Raw genomic sequence first — 13363 nt, 5'->3', positions numbered from 1 at the left:
TTATAAAATGAAAGTCACTGCATATTATTTTGGCAACCAGTCTGATACTCCAGTTCTGGCAACTGGACAACAATACTGACTGGAAGGCCTGTACTGAGCTTACGCTATCAACAAGTCAGCTTTCCCTCACCCTCTACAAGTCAGCAAGAGCATTTATTCACTCTGTTCCCATAATTTTTTGGTGAGACCTCAGCATACATGGGGTGTGCTGCAGCTCCCCAGATGATCTGTGTGTACAACCTGTAACAACGCCGAACACTTCTGACCAAGGGCCACCTCGCTGTTAGACTTCATATGTACATGTGATCATGACATCTAGATGCACAAACTAGGGAGCTAGTTAAGTAAACAAAATGACAGACGACGGCAGGAGGATAAACCTCTGATGAGCACCATCATCAATGCAGAACTGCTGCATGTGCATGTTATACAGAGCTGACTAGCATCTAGATGTGCCTAAGCCTTTTCCTCACCAATATGCTTTCCCAGAAACCTGGAGCTGTTTGAGGGAGTCTATTTCTTCAGAAACTCATCTACTGCTTTAGTGTTTTCAGCTATTTTCCTCTAAAAGTATTTTCCCTATTAAGCTTGGTCAAAGTATTGATTCACAGCATGGCTTCAGCAAAGCACCTGAGATGTGTCAGAAAGCCTGGTGATAAAACTGGATAGGAACAGGAACTTCCCTGCAAACCAGATGCTGAAAACTCCTGGAGAAACAAATTAAGACAGCCCAGGCAGGATTTACGTTCAGAAGCTTAATCCTTCTGACCAAGTCCTACATGCAAAATGCCAAGCTGAACTGTCAGGCTGTTCTCTGTCCAGTACCGTTTCCTCTGTAACTCACGGATCTAGCATGAGCCGGGGGCCTGTACATTCATGTGCACTTCAGCATGCCATGCTGCAGAGGAAAAAGTTATCCCATGTTCCACTGCTCCAAAAGCATCAAGACTGGCTATTTCTGCATTAGCAAGGACAGTTAGCATCACCCCTCTGGAGGGTGAAAATGTTGGTGCTGAAGACCCGGTGGTCACACTAGACATGTTTCAGCAGGGTTTGCTTCAGAGCAGTGCTGCCCTGTTCTTGTACCCCAGATGCCTATTAGCATTTGGAGCGCATCAAGTGAGCCCCTGGGGTCTGCCTTTCAGCTTGCTGTTACCCAAGACAGACAAGTTTACGGGTGCCAAGGCCACCCCAAAGCACAGTAAGCAAGGACAATCGAGAGATTCACTTTAAAATCAAATTCCTGACCCAAAGTAGGCTTAAACATAAGCCTACTCATTGCTGACTTGCTACTCCTTAGCATACTTTTACAGACCCAGGCGCCAAAGACTTCCTTTTAAACATCTGAACCTTTGGGAATTCAGAAGACTTTTCTTTGCAGTAATCATAATTGAGCTGAGGTAAATGTGAAAGAATCAGTTATGCTAAGCCTGACTTGCATGGCGAAATGCACAGAAAGCTTTCCACCTGTTTTGCCAGCAAATCTCAATACTAATTCGCAGCTGTCTGTGTTACCCTAGATTTTGGAGAGTTTGCCAATTACTGCTGGTAAGAAGGAAGACAGATTCTGTTACAGAAGATTCTTTGTCTTGATTTGGTTTTCAGCTACATTTCCAGCTCAGCAAAAAATGCCTAATGCTAAAGCTGAATCCATCAGAGTTTAAAGAAGTTCAGTTGTTTGTGTTGGATCAACAAAGTATGTTTTCAGAGCTCAGTTTAGTGTGCTATGCTTGAAACTCTGAAGTGCTTCACTGGTTATCCAGAACTATATTTTCACAAGTCAGGTGAGGGACACTTTGATTATGGGGCAGAGCGGGGAGAAGGCTTCCTAATTGGTTTGATCATGCTACTGAAGTGTCTCTGTTTCAGGAGAAAGGCTGTGTTTTTGGAAGATCAAGGAGTTTACCACCCAGTAGTCATAAGTCAATGTGAAAAAGTCATGTTCCTATATTAGTATCTGAGAACATAAATTGCCTGATGTGGGAGACATCAAGAAAAACAACTTTATTCATTGCCACTGTAATAAAATACTGTTGATTTGAAGTCCCCTGATCAGTATTAAGCAAATGAAGTCCTCTGGCCTCTTATACTTACAGTTGCCATGCGAAATACTGATCGGCTCAGAATCTTCTGGGAAACCAGCCCCAGCAAAGTGTAGCAGTATGAAATATAGCAGCAAGGCTTCTGACCTCATAGTAGTTCAGCTGTGAGGCTTCACTTCTTCACTTCACCCTGTGGAAGACAAACAAGGGCTTAAGCACCTTCTGTCTGTGCAGTTTTAACGACTGCATACAGAAAGCTAAAAAGAGTCAATGGGAAGCAGAGGGAGCTTTCCTTCTCCTCAAGCCTCTCACCATACCTGAGGAGGTATGTCACGCTTCTCAGAAGAGACTGCCCTACCAGACCAGTTTCCCTTTAGCCCATGCCCCAGCAGTGCCACGTCTTGCTTGAGGGTAGACTGAAGTATCTGTGAGTTATGAAGAATTTTCTGCCTCAGCTGCTTTTATGCAATAAAGAAACTTTGTCTCCCGCACTGATCGACAGCTAAGAAGATTTTTCCGGGAAATATTTTTTTTTCCCCTTCTTTCGTTTACATAATTAGATGATGACACGATGACACACACCATAAATAAAAAAAACCACACCACATTATTCTGGTTAAAAAGAGATTAAGGGTTATACTAGGGGACTGATTCATACCCTGCAGAGTTGTGAATCAAGTGAAGAAACACTGAGAGGGCTTGATGGAGCATGCAGTGCATGTCATTGGGCTTTACCATAAAAATATGTACCCATAGATTTAGGTGCCATAAAACCAATACTACAACTTGTGATAAAATAAAGGAGAAAAGAACTGTCTAAAACCAGTGTTTTTTTCCCCTGTGTTCCACTGATGCATTCACTCATTCACATTTCATGTACAAAAATATCCCTAAATCTTGAAGATAAAAGGAACCACAGGGGCCATTGGATACAGTGAAAAAAACCAGCACATAATACAGTAAATAGCTCATAATTCCCAGGCAAATTTTACAGAGACGTTGATCTGTAGGGGAAATCAGTGTAAAAGTGGGGTTTTCTTTTCATCCCTTCCAGAGTTTCAAACCTTTGATGCCGCCTGCCAAAGACTCCTTTTGAACAAAGCTATTTTACAGTAGTCTGTCAGTCATTCAAGATTTACAGGCAGAAAGTCAAACTTCATAACCTACATAGTCTTTGAAACTTAATTTGGCAAACAAAGTGCTAACTTGCTCTTCTGCAACACCATTTAATATTAGATACCTATGTCTCCTTTCTTGATGCCAAAAAAACCATTAACAAGTCTTGAGTGTTGCATTTTCAGTTGTAATTTCACAGACACAGCTGATTCCTCATCTTTTACACAGTTTGAAAATGTCACAATAATTAACTTGCCTTACCAGATACTTGCTTTCAACTAAAATTTCAGCTTCTATAACTGGATTGGAATAGAGACTCTGTTGCAGGGTGATACAGTCCATAAGGACTAATGATTTATTACACTCTGTGTTTGCCTATTATTATTCAAACACACAAATTGGAAACTTGGCTGATTCTCTATTTCTATTAACAAAATAAGTGAGAGACTGAGTTACACTGAGACTAGAAAAAATAAAATTTAATGTAAGGCAATGACTGACACCTTAACTGAACAATGTCAGATGGATGGCAAAGGATAAAAATAACAAGAATAAATGCAACACAACGCAGACACTGTCTGTTTATTATACCTTGTATGAGAATGCACGCTAGAAGATAGTACATACAAGCCCCAAGAGAAGCATTTCCATCTAGTGCTGGTTAGGCCGATAGCTGAGTATGATTACTGACACAGCTATGTCTGCCTGCAGATGCTTTCTTTACCTGTTTCCTCCATTTGTCTCTTTAATCACCTCTTACATTTTCTCTTGACTGTTAGCTCTCTGGGGCAGAAACTGTTTCTTTCTATTTGTTTCCATGCCCAGTGAAACATCATTTGGGGCTGTTAGGAATGCCCAAAGTAGACATAAGCAGCAGAAGTAAATATAATACTCGGAAACACAGTTTCCCCCCAAAGGTTTGAATTAAAATTAAGATATACACATTAAAGGGGTTAATTCCTTTCTCTCTACACGATTTTTTTTAAATGTAGTTCTCCAGCTTTAAAAATTTTGCCCCTGTAAGTACACTGCAAAGTGACAAAACAAAGTGCCTTAATACACAGATAGATCGAAATTCTTTACTTCTTGAAATTGTTACAGACCAATGCAGCAGTCTTTCCAGAAATGCACATGAAGAGCAACAGTTTAACTGGAAGAACTTATCAAGCAATCCAATTCTTCCACTTAAACTGTATTCATCCACGGTATCAGTCTGCAGGCTGACAATTCAAACCACTTGGCTCACAGTGAGACTCTGGAGCGTAAGAATAGCTACTTTCTGCTACTCCCTATCAGCACATCATCCACTATCTAACAATGTGTGTACGCTATGAGGAAAGCATTACAGTACTGCAGACATATTGCTGCCACTCCACTCTAGAGCTTGAAAAACTTTTCCCATGGGTGATTCTGCACCACCATTCCCTACTTCTCATTCAGACATGTGTACTGCTCCACGTAAATATATAAGGGAGACAGCTTCCAGGAAAATGAACAATGCCCAGCACGCTTACTTTGTCATTTTAGGTACATGTTATCAGGCCAGATCTTTTTTCTTTTACCTGAAAAGAATTAATGACAAATGAACTGACATATTGCCTTGTAACAAAGACTAAAAACTTAGTAGGTTTTTAAGTGTATGAAATTCTCTGTTATTCTTAAGGGTACCTTCTGGGGAAGAAACGAGGGAGAAGAGAGGAAAAAAAAAGCATAATTCTCTGCTGGTCTAGTGCTAACACAGTTGTTCAAATTTATACAAAGCAAATGCAAAGTGTCTACTTTGATCTGTCAACAATTCAGCTGATACATCAAATGCCTGTGCCAATAAAGTAACATTGAGTACAACTCAAGTTGCATCCAAAGGCAGCTTTTTACTAGGAGGTAATTATTCAAACATAACGTTACTTTTGCTGTTCTTACAATGGTGGAAAGAGCTGTACTGTTTCAGTGGAATTTCAGAAAAGTGCTGATTTGAGAAGGTCACACCTATTTTTAGTACAAATTTCCTTTTCAGCAAATACTCAGCTTTGGTTGGGCTCCTGGGAGTGATGCAAATGTTCTCACTTGCAACTGTGCTGAAACTACTTTCTCATCAAAAGTGCTTGTGAACGCAGTGTCTGATGAAGCATGAGCGAAGACAGTGATGCTGAGTGAGTACAGGCACTGTCTCCAAATGGAAGTTTTGCAAACATCAGTGGAGAGATCTTCAGTCACTGTAGACCACTGCAGTTCAATCTGGCCTCCATTAAGCCATACTGGTTGAGAGAGAACTGGCTTTGAGAACTCCAGTTCTCCCTGTTCAAAACATGATGACTGCTCCTGTTGAAGGAAGCTAGTTGTGAACAAGAGGAGTGCGCTTTGGTGGTGGCTTTTTATTAGCAGACATGCTAATAAAATACATCCCTGGAAATGTTTTAAGAGCATGTTTTATAATCTATGTCTAATGCAATGACTTGTAGACATTGAGTTGGTGGAGTAGATCAGATTTCTTCCATGCTTCAGAAAGCCTCCAAGTAATCTGCTTCTTGCATGCCTAAGACCAATGCAAATACAACTTTATGCAAGATACTTGGTGCTCTGATTCTTCTTTCTGAAGCTGATGGTTTCAAATACCTGTGTAAGATGACTTGTTCTGGTTATTTCTGTGTTTCCTCCTTTTTGTCATACTATGATTAAGTATAAATAAACCATATGATCTCTTAATGTACATAGAAATTGAAGTTTTGCCTTCCTACATGGAGTAAGTTTTTCTGTTTGTACACTGAAGCCCAAAGGTGAACCACTTCTAAGTAGGACATTTGGATACTAGTGCAATATAGTTGCTATTACTATTATATTTACTCACTCAAAGCCTATGTGTACATATAAATACACATATTCATATACATATACCCCCCATGTAGATGCATGAAATAAGGGCATTTAATTTTTAAAAATCGTACTGCTGGCATGAAAGGGTTTCTGAAGCTAAGAAAGTAATGATCATTCCAAATCAAGGAGAAAAGTCTGATTTTTCTGTGCCAAGTGCCCTCCACTATGGCTATCGACAGCTATCTGAGCCAACAAAAAGCCACCATGATGAGCTCTGCTTTTTGCTGTCTGATATTTTTAGTGTTTAGTGAACAACACTCTGGGCGGAAATGCATATAGAATAGCTGTTTGGCTAAGGAAATGATTACATGGCTGCTGCCATAATACCCTGGTAACCAGGTTATTGTATCTATAGCTTGTGAGTTCCAGAAAGGTTATACAAATCACATGAAAAATCCTAAACGGAACAGCTAACTTCCTGGTAAACTCTATAAAAGCTTAAGGCCAGATTTGATCTTGAGAACAAATTCAACAGCAACAGCAATGACTGCGTAGACACATTCTATAAATAACTGTTGAAAGGGACGTATTCCATGTTAGAAAACCTCCCATGTCGTTGGTTTGGTCTCACTGTACTTTCAGCTAACCCCAGCGTAACTCCAAGTAAAATCAAAGTATGTAACCATGTAAGAATTTTCCCATGGCACAGTAAGCCTGCTCAGTAATGGACAGATCTTGTTATATTCATTTATTACAAACCTTCTTTATACCATGATGGGTTGTGTTCATACATGACAGCTGCACTTAGATCCACAAATTATTAAGCTTAATGTGAGAATTACCAGACAAAATTCAATGGTCTGTGTTATGCATGAAGCAAGACCAGAAAACCTAATGGCCATAAAAAACCATGACTGACTTAAACGAATTCTTTTGTTTCCACAAACATGTAGAAATAACTTATTCTTCAAAAAGACAGCAAGTCTAGTAAGAAGGAACAGCATTTAACCAAACAGTGAGAAAACTAAAAACTGAAGCTGGATGAATTTGAATTACTACAAAAGGAAAAATGCATGACCAGAAAAGTAGCAGCTTCTGTGAAGTGACCCTGGAAATACTCAGCAAATAGCCCTTCTCATCACATTCAGCACTTCTTATCCTGGGAAAAACAAAAGGACCATAAAAAAGCAGGGAAGAAAAAGATTTGAATTGCGTAATAGATGTAACAAAAAGATTTGGGATTCTCCTGCAGTAAGAGGTTTAAAGGCATGCAAGTGCACCAGAAACCCATGTCCTACTTCAGCGTCTCATTGAAAGAGACTTGCAGAGCAAGATCTGTTTGCCTGTACATAAAAAGATACATATGGATCTACACAGCACATGCTTTGCCCTGCTGAAGGCAGAGCACAGAAACCAGTTGGCTGACCTGACTGCTGTTCCCCTGCTATGGTGCAGATTTGCCATGAGATGCTGGCAAGCATCCTTCATGTCCTTTGGCTAAGTCTTTGGAAATCTCTGAGTGGAAGACGCTGCTACTGCTATTTACCCCTTTAAATTCACAGTTCCTAGAAAGTGAAAGACAGGAGTTCTGTGCAAGTCAGAGAAAGGAATTAAGAACAATGCAACAACAACAACAAAAACAGAGGAATACAACCTGCAGGCTGCAGCTTCCAGAAAACGAGAAAAGTTAGGCCGGCACAGCAGAGCTGTTCAGGAGAGCATCCTTTGTCTACGCGTGTTTGGGTGGTGGGCTAGCTGCTGCTCAGCCACCTCGCACGGCTGCACCTGGCAGCAGAAAGGATCATGCAAAATGCCCAGGCTGTGTGGTGCCAAGGGGATCAGACAGATGTGAGCGAACAGAAGCTCAGCGGGTGCTTGGGGAGCGCAAGAGAGAGGAGACACAAGTGGCTATCAGCAAGACACAGCATGGTGTGCCAGACATTACAACTGAATTGGCACGTGGCAGGACAGTGCCCAGAATGGCCAGCTTTTTTCTTGTGTCGTCCCTTCCCTGACAGTTGCTGCTCAGTCACCTGAATGGTGGCGCAGGTGGCCACAGAGACTTAATGCCAGCTCTGTGCCCATCATGTCTACCAGCCTCCATCATCTTTTTGTGACCGATGGTGCGGCCATCATTCATCCTTCCTCTCCTGTCCCGCTCCTGTTGTCTCTACAGCTGGCCATTCGTTTCATGTGGCCAAAAAAGCACTCTAGCACTCCAGGTAGCTGGCCCTTAGACCAGAGAGGCTGGTGTGTGAATGCATTGGGGTAATCACCTGTACTCCTTCAAATCATGCAGTAACAAGGGGTTGCTCCTGAATGCTGGTGAGGGTAGGGAGGCAGTGCCCAAGGGAAGCCCCCACCTGTCCGGCATCCCTGTTGACCCTAAATTCTGTGTGTGAAGCACACCCTCTCTCATCTTTTGTGCACTATCAAAAAATTCTCCCCGACCGTAAGAGGAATGCATGGGTGCCCTCTGCTATACACGCTTTACTACCATTTTAATTGGATTCAGTACTGCTTACTCATTGCCCAGCTGCCGCGGGCTGCACGCCAGATGTGACGATTAGGCCCAAGGGAAAGACACCAATGAGAGCGATTTTGCCTCATATAGTAAGCAACAGCATCCACCTCCATTAAAAAGCATAATATGAACTTCATTACTAGTCTGATGAAACACAGACACATGGACCATGCGGCTCTTCCCATGAAAACTTGCAAAAACGTGCATCTAAAACAAAACTTCAGCCAAAATACAAAGTACTTTTCACGCATGTTTCAGGGGTACTTGCTTATTTTGTTCAGGTTTGTGCAAGCGTGAGTCCTTACCAGCTTTCCTCTCCCCTCATTTGCAACTTTACAAGGCCATACATCACGCACAATAATGTCAGCTGTGATACGTAACATCACTCCCTCCTGCTTCAGTAAGCGATAAGTTGAAAAGATTTGGACAACCCCCAGGCAGCAGTGATGAGCCTCGGTCTGCCGAACCGTAGTAGCAGGTGTCAAGTCAGTAGGCAAAACTCAGCATGCTTAATACTGGCAACCTGTCTTGTCAAGATCAACATTACTGCTCGATCCAGCGCAGTGCAAAAAGAAAATGTAAAGAACAAATGGAGGCCTAAATAGGAGAAACCTTCTGCTGACCTGAGTGAGACATCCCCGATGACTGCAGCATTAATAGGATGCTGCTGTTCAGAGAGGGAACAGTCAGATGGAAGATTAACATCTCCCAGATGGAATTAGAAGCATCTCAGGCCTATCGATTTTGGTTGTAACCTTTACTGTAAACAGTCCACGGGGGCCTCATCAGCCACCTGTTCAGTGATATCTGCATTGAAATATAGAGCCAACGCAAATGAGAAAATGGCCACAGTTCCTTGCTAAAGCATCTGCTCTGTTCCATCCCTCTGTCTATGCATCACCAGCAGCAGCAAAGGTACAGGTTTTAGAGGAAGGGATAATGCAGTGGCACTAGCTCTCTGACACAGCACCAGAAACAATGAACGCTCCATTTGTCATGATGTTGATGGTGGCGGTAGTCGTATTATATCATGCAATATTTCACTTTCTAATAATTGCTCAGTTTTATACTGAAATCAGGCTTGCCAAAACTGGGAGGAAAGCCATCTGTGCCTGGAGGATGACTGCCAGAAACATTTGCAATTTTATTTTGGGGTTATAAACCTGCAGAATGGAACAAAGGCAATGCCTAAATAACCCCTTTCACTCACCACCCCCAACCACGCAGAGCAACAGACCTAACTCTGGAACAGCTTGGTTGGTCATTACAAAGATGTCTTTATTGTTTTTAAAAGCCTCACTCATTTAAGAGATAAAAATAGCTCTATTGATTATTTGTGGGACTTCAGCAAACCTCTGTCAAGATTTTGAATTGATTTAAGAGCTAAATGTAGCAATCAGTGCCTTTTGACAGGAGAGAACGCCATCTCTAATATATACTTTGCTGTTTCTTCTCAGCATGCTTAATAGAAAACAGATACACTACCAGCAACACCATTACTCTCCCCAACCCTCTCTTTGACTGGGAAATATCAGTGCCAGTCAACTGACCTTCCATTCTCTCATCTGATGGATGGAATAAAAATTATGTGGCTGCAGGTAACCCAAAGCTGTAATGGGAAAGCAATGTGGCCTCCCTTTGTTTTCCCCTCCTTTTAGATAACAAAGGTGAAACACGAAGCCCGATACATTTTCACAACAGTATTGACAATTGTCACTGATTAAAAGTTTGACACAGCCCTGCACACACTGTCTCAGCTGCCACATGCCTGCTGTAAACATAACATTAGTATCAGGCAGTAATCCTAAAACAATCCCTACAGCTCAGCCAACTCTTCAGGTCAGATTCACTCAGATACTTAGCATTTGCTTCCTTTCACTGCTGGTACATACTTAAATGGATTGCAGCCCTCCTCCACTCTCTAACCAGGAAGAAAAACTTAATTTCCAGTCCTCTTATGTCTGCATAACAGATCAGATCAATGTACAAGGGCATAGGTTAACTTTGAAGAAAAAGTTAAGATCCCATAGATCATATCACTGTGTTCAAAGCTCAACGTAATCACAAACAATTCTCCTTTGCTTTTTGTTAATGCAAGAAACGTTCATGCATTTAATGCATGAACCATGGCTGTATTCTTCAGGAAACTTGTTTCATTTATTTGAAACGGAATTGTCCATTTTTTAAGGTGATAAAACAGTAGACAAATGCAAATCCTCACATTTAAGTCAGCTGTTAAGTAATCAGAGCATACTGCTTAGCTTTTGTGCAATTTGGCCAGTTCTGGCCCTAAATCCATTTATGCAAAAATTGACTCATTAACCCAGCTTCATTCACCTTGAGTGAAACAGCAAGTTTGTCAGAGTATTTTTTCAAAAGGCATCAATCAACTTTGGCATGAAGTGGTCTGATACAACATCAAACTATGTCCCTACCCTCAAAATGTGAATGAAATCTACGGTAACACTGCAAATGCTAAGAACAGACGTTACCATTTACATATTAATTACTCCAGCTGTGGACACCATACTACCCACCCAACAGCCACCTCTGGAGAGCCCACCGCTTGTTCCACACTGCAATAGTCTAGTCGTGGCAGCAGGAAAACTCAGGCCAAACCTCAGCATTGTATTCTGGGGAAGGCTGCTCAGTGTAAGGACATGCGGACACATTGTGGTCAGGCAAGCTGACTGCTACTGGTGGAAAAAAGCATAAAGCTTTTCCCTCTGGAAATCAGGCAAACTCATCAGGATAGGTTATGTTTGTCTATGACAGATAAAAAATGCAGGTAAGAAAAGAGTTCTTAATATGTATTTATAATTTTAGCCAAATATTTCATTTGTTTATGAAATCAGCTTTATCATGTTTCTCTGCACCTTGCAGAAAAGCATGAAACAGATTACTGCAAAAATGTCCACAAAACAAATGTAATCCCTGAGGGAAATTTTAAAAATGCCTGTGGATAAGCACAAGCAGGTAGGGAAAAAAACCAAAGGACTCTGAGTGCTAAGAAAACAATCAAATTAACTGGTAACATTGTCTCTCAGCACTACCTCTGACATCTCCCTCTCTCAGACATCCATCCATTCACATATGCCTATATATTCATAGATATTCACCCAAACCTAAAAGGCTCAGCTATCACAGGAAAGGTTTTTTATTAAAAATTTAGAGAAATTTCATAGATTTCTATCTTTCATGATTGCTCTTTGTTGCCCAATGTTTTTTGCTGATATTTTTGGAAACCTTAAAGGGGTAGAATAAATCTGACTCTGAGACAGAAAATCTATGTAGTTTGCTTTTCCTCTGAGATGAGCATGATGCTTGCAATAATACAGTTCCTGCAGTTTGCTAGTAATTGCTAGCTGCAAGTGGCAGACTCTGAGCTTTGCTCCGCCTAGACTCATGCCCAAGATATTCCCAAATTTTACATCATATATAATCCAAACAGATTTATGGACAAGTTAATATAAGAAAGTACTCTACCCTCAAGAATGCCTTTTGAGTAAAGGGATCACCTCAATATCCCAACATGGCACTTTTTTCACTCTTCTCTTCATTCCACTGCTTCAGGGTTATGAAGAAAACAGAAGGCAAAGCAAGAAGCCAACAGATACATAAGAAAAATCCTACTTCCAGGATACTGCTGAGACAAATGATATTGTCTGTTAACCTGGACATAAGGGTAATTCCTGTAATTCGATTTATTTTAAGGGAAAATACTATATGCAGATATCATCAATTAACCTCTGAATATAAAAATCACAATTCCTGTAATTAATAGAATGGTGCAAGAGCACTTTAATTACTGGGGTTCTGTTACTGCGAGGGAACACGAACTACCTGATGTGATTTCAAGGGCAAACTTAAAATTGAGGTGGTGTGGGTCAGAAAAAGTAAAAGAAAGAAGATTACAGTTAGACAGAGATGAGCCCCTGCACCACATAAATACACTACTCTCTTCTGACACACATTCACCCACTTACTGAAGAATACAGGCATCCTTACACATTTGTTCACACCTGCTTCTTAGCACAGCATGAGGGAATTAGAGCAGCATAGAAAAGGAAGTCAAAGCAGCATTGACAAATGCCTGTAGTACAAGTTACAAAAGCAATAGCTCTGTTATTATGTGCTTTACTTCTTTGGAAAAGCTGTGGAGAAAAAGGTTCAGTGTAGCAAGAGAGAACAAGCCTACTGAGTATGACTGCCTGAATGGGGCATGATAGATGAGCTTCCTTGCGGATAGGAAAAGCCTCTAATCCGTTCTCCGGCTCATTGGTAGAGCAAGGCAAAGTCGTTCTCTTCTTTTGCGGGAAATATCCTCTGTCTTTTCGATACCACGTGCAGGGTTTTTGCAAAGGACAATCCAGACTGTCACCCAGATGAGACAGCAGCCTGTTTCCAGGTCCTGCGCTAGGGCAGGCTCAGCTATGCAGCCCAAAACCCTGCAGCAAGACAAAGACGTTTCTATATTGCTCACACGTCCTACAGCTATTTTAGGAATGATTGGTTACATTCAGGTTCCAACTGCAAATAATGAGATACACGGGAAGAGAAGAGAAGACATTGTCATGGCACCAGCACACAGCTAATGACTGGTGCTGAAAACATCATTACTAATATTCCAGCTAATTTTGTGGAGTTGAAAAAAACCATGCTGTGTGCAACAGACAGAACGCAGGCATCATCCCAGTGATGAAATAACATCCACCAGCACCAGGACGGGAAGACTCTCGCTCTGGGGTTCACTGAAGAAAGTTTGGCTCTAACTGAAATACTAAAGCTTTCTCAGACAACCAAAGACCTATTCCCAAACCTCCTCCTATTCTCCCCCATCCCTGCAACTTCACTCCTTAAAGGTGGGGGA

The 13363-nt window shown here is 41.4% G+C and overlaps 1 protein-coding gene across 5 annotated transcripts in view; it reads right to left on the bottom strand.

The window, feature by feature from the left end:
• Positions 1 to 13363, bottom strand: part of SEMA6A (semaphorin 6A) — a 115482-nt gene that overhangs the window by 62005 nt on the left and 40114 nt on the right. For all 5 annotated transcript variants that reach the window (XM_069776898.1, XM_069776900.1, XM_069776901.1 and 2 more), the window contains exon 2: positions 2095 to 2232. In XM_069776898.1, coding sequence (XP_069632999.1) covers positions 2095 to 2194 — 100 coding nt within the window. In that variant the 5' untranslated portion in view covers positions 2195 to 2232. The remainder of the gene's footprint in view (positions 1 to 2094; positions 2233 to 13363) is intronic.

Source organism: Haliaeetus albicilla, chromosome Z (assembly GCF_947461875.1).
Source record: "Haliaeetus albicilla chromosome Z, bHalAlb1.1, whole genome shotgun sequence".
Taxonomy (NCBI): domain Eukaryota; kingdom Metazoa; phylum Chordata; class Aves; order Accipitriformes; family Accipitridae; genus Haliaeetus; species Haliaeetus albicilla.
This window is presented reverse-complemented; position numbering and strand designations above follow the sequence as displayed.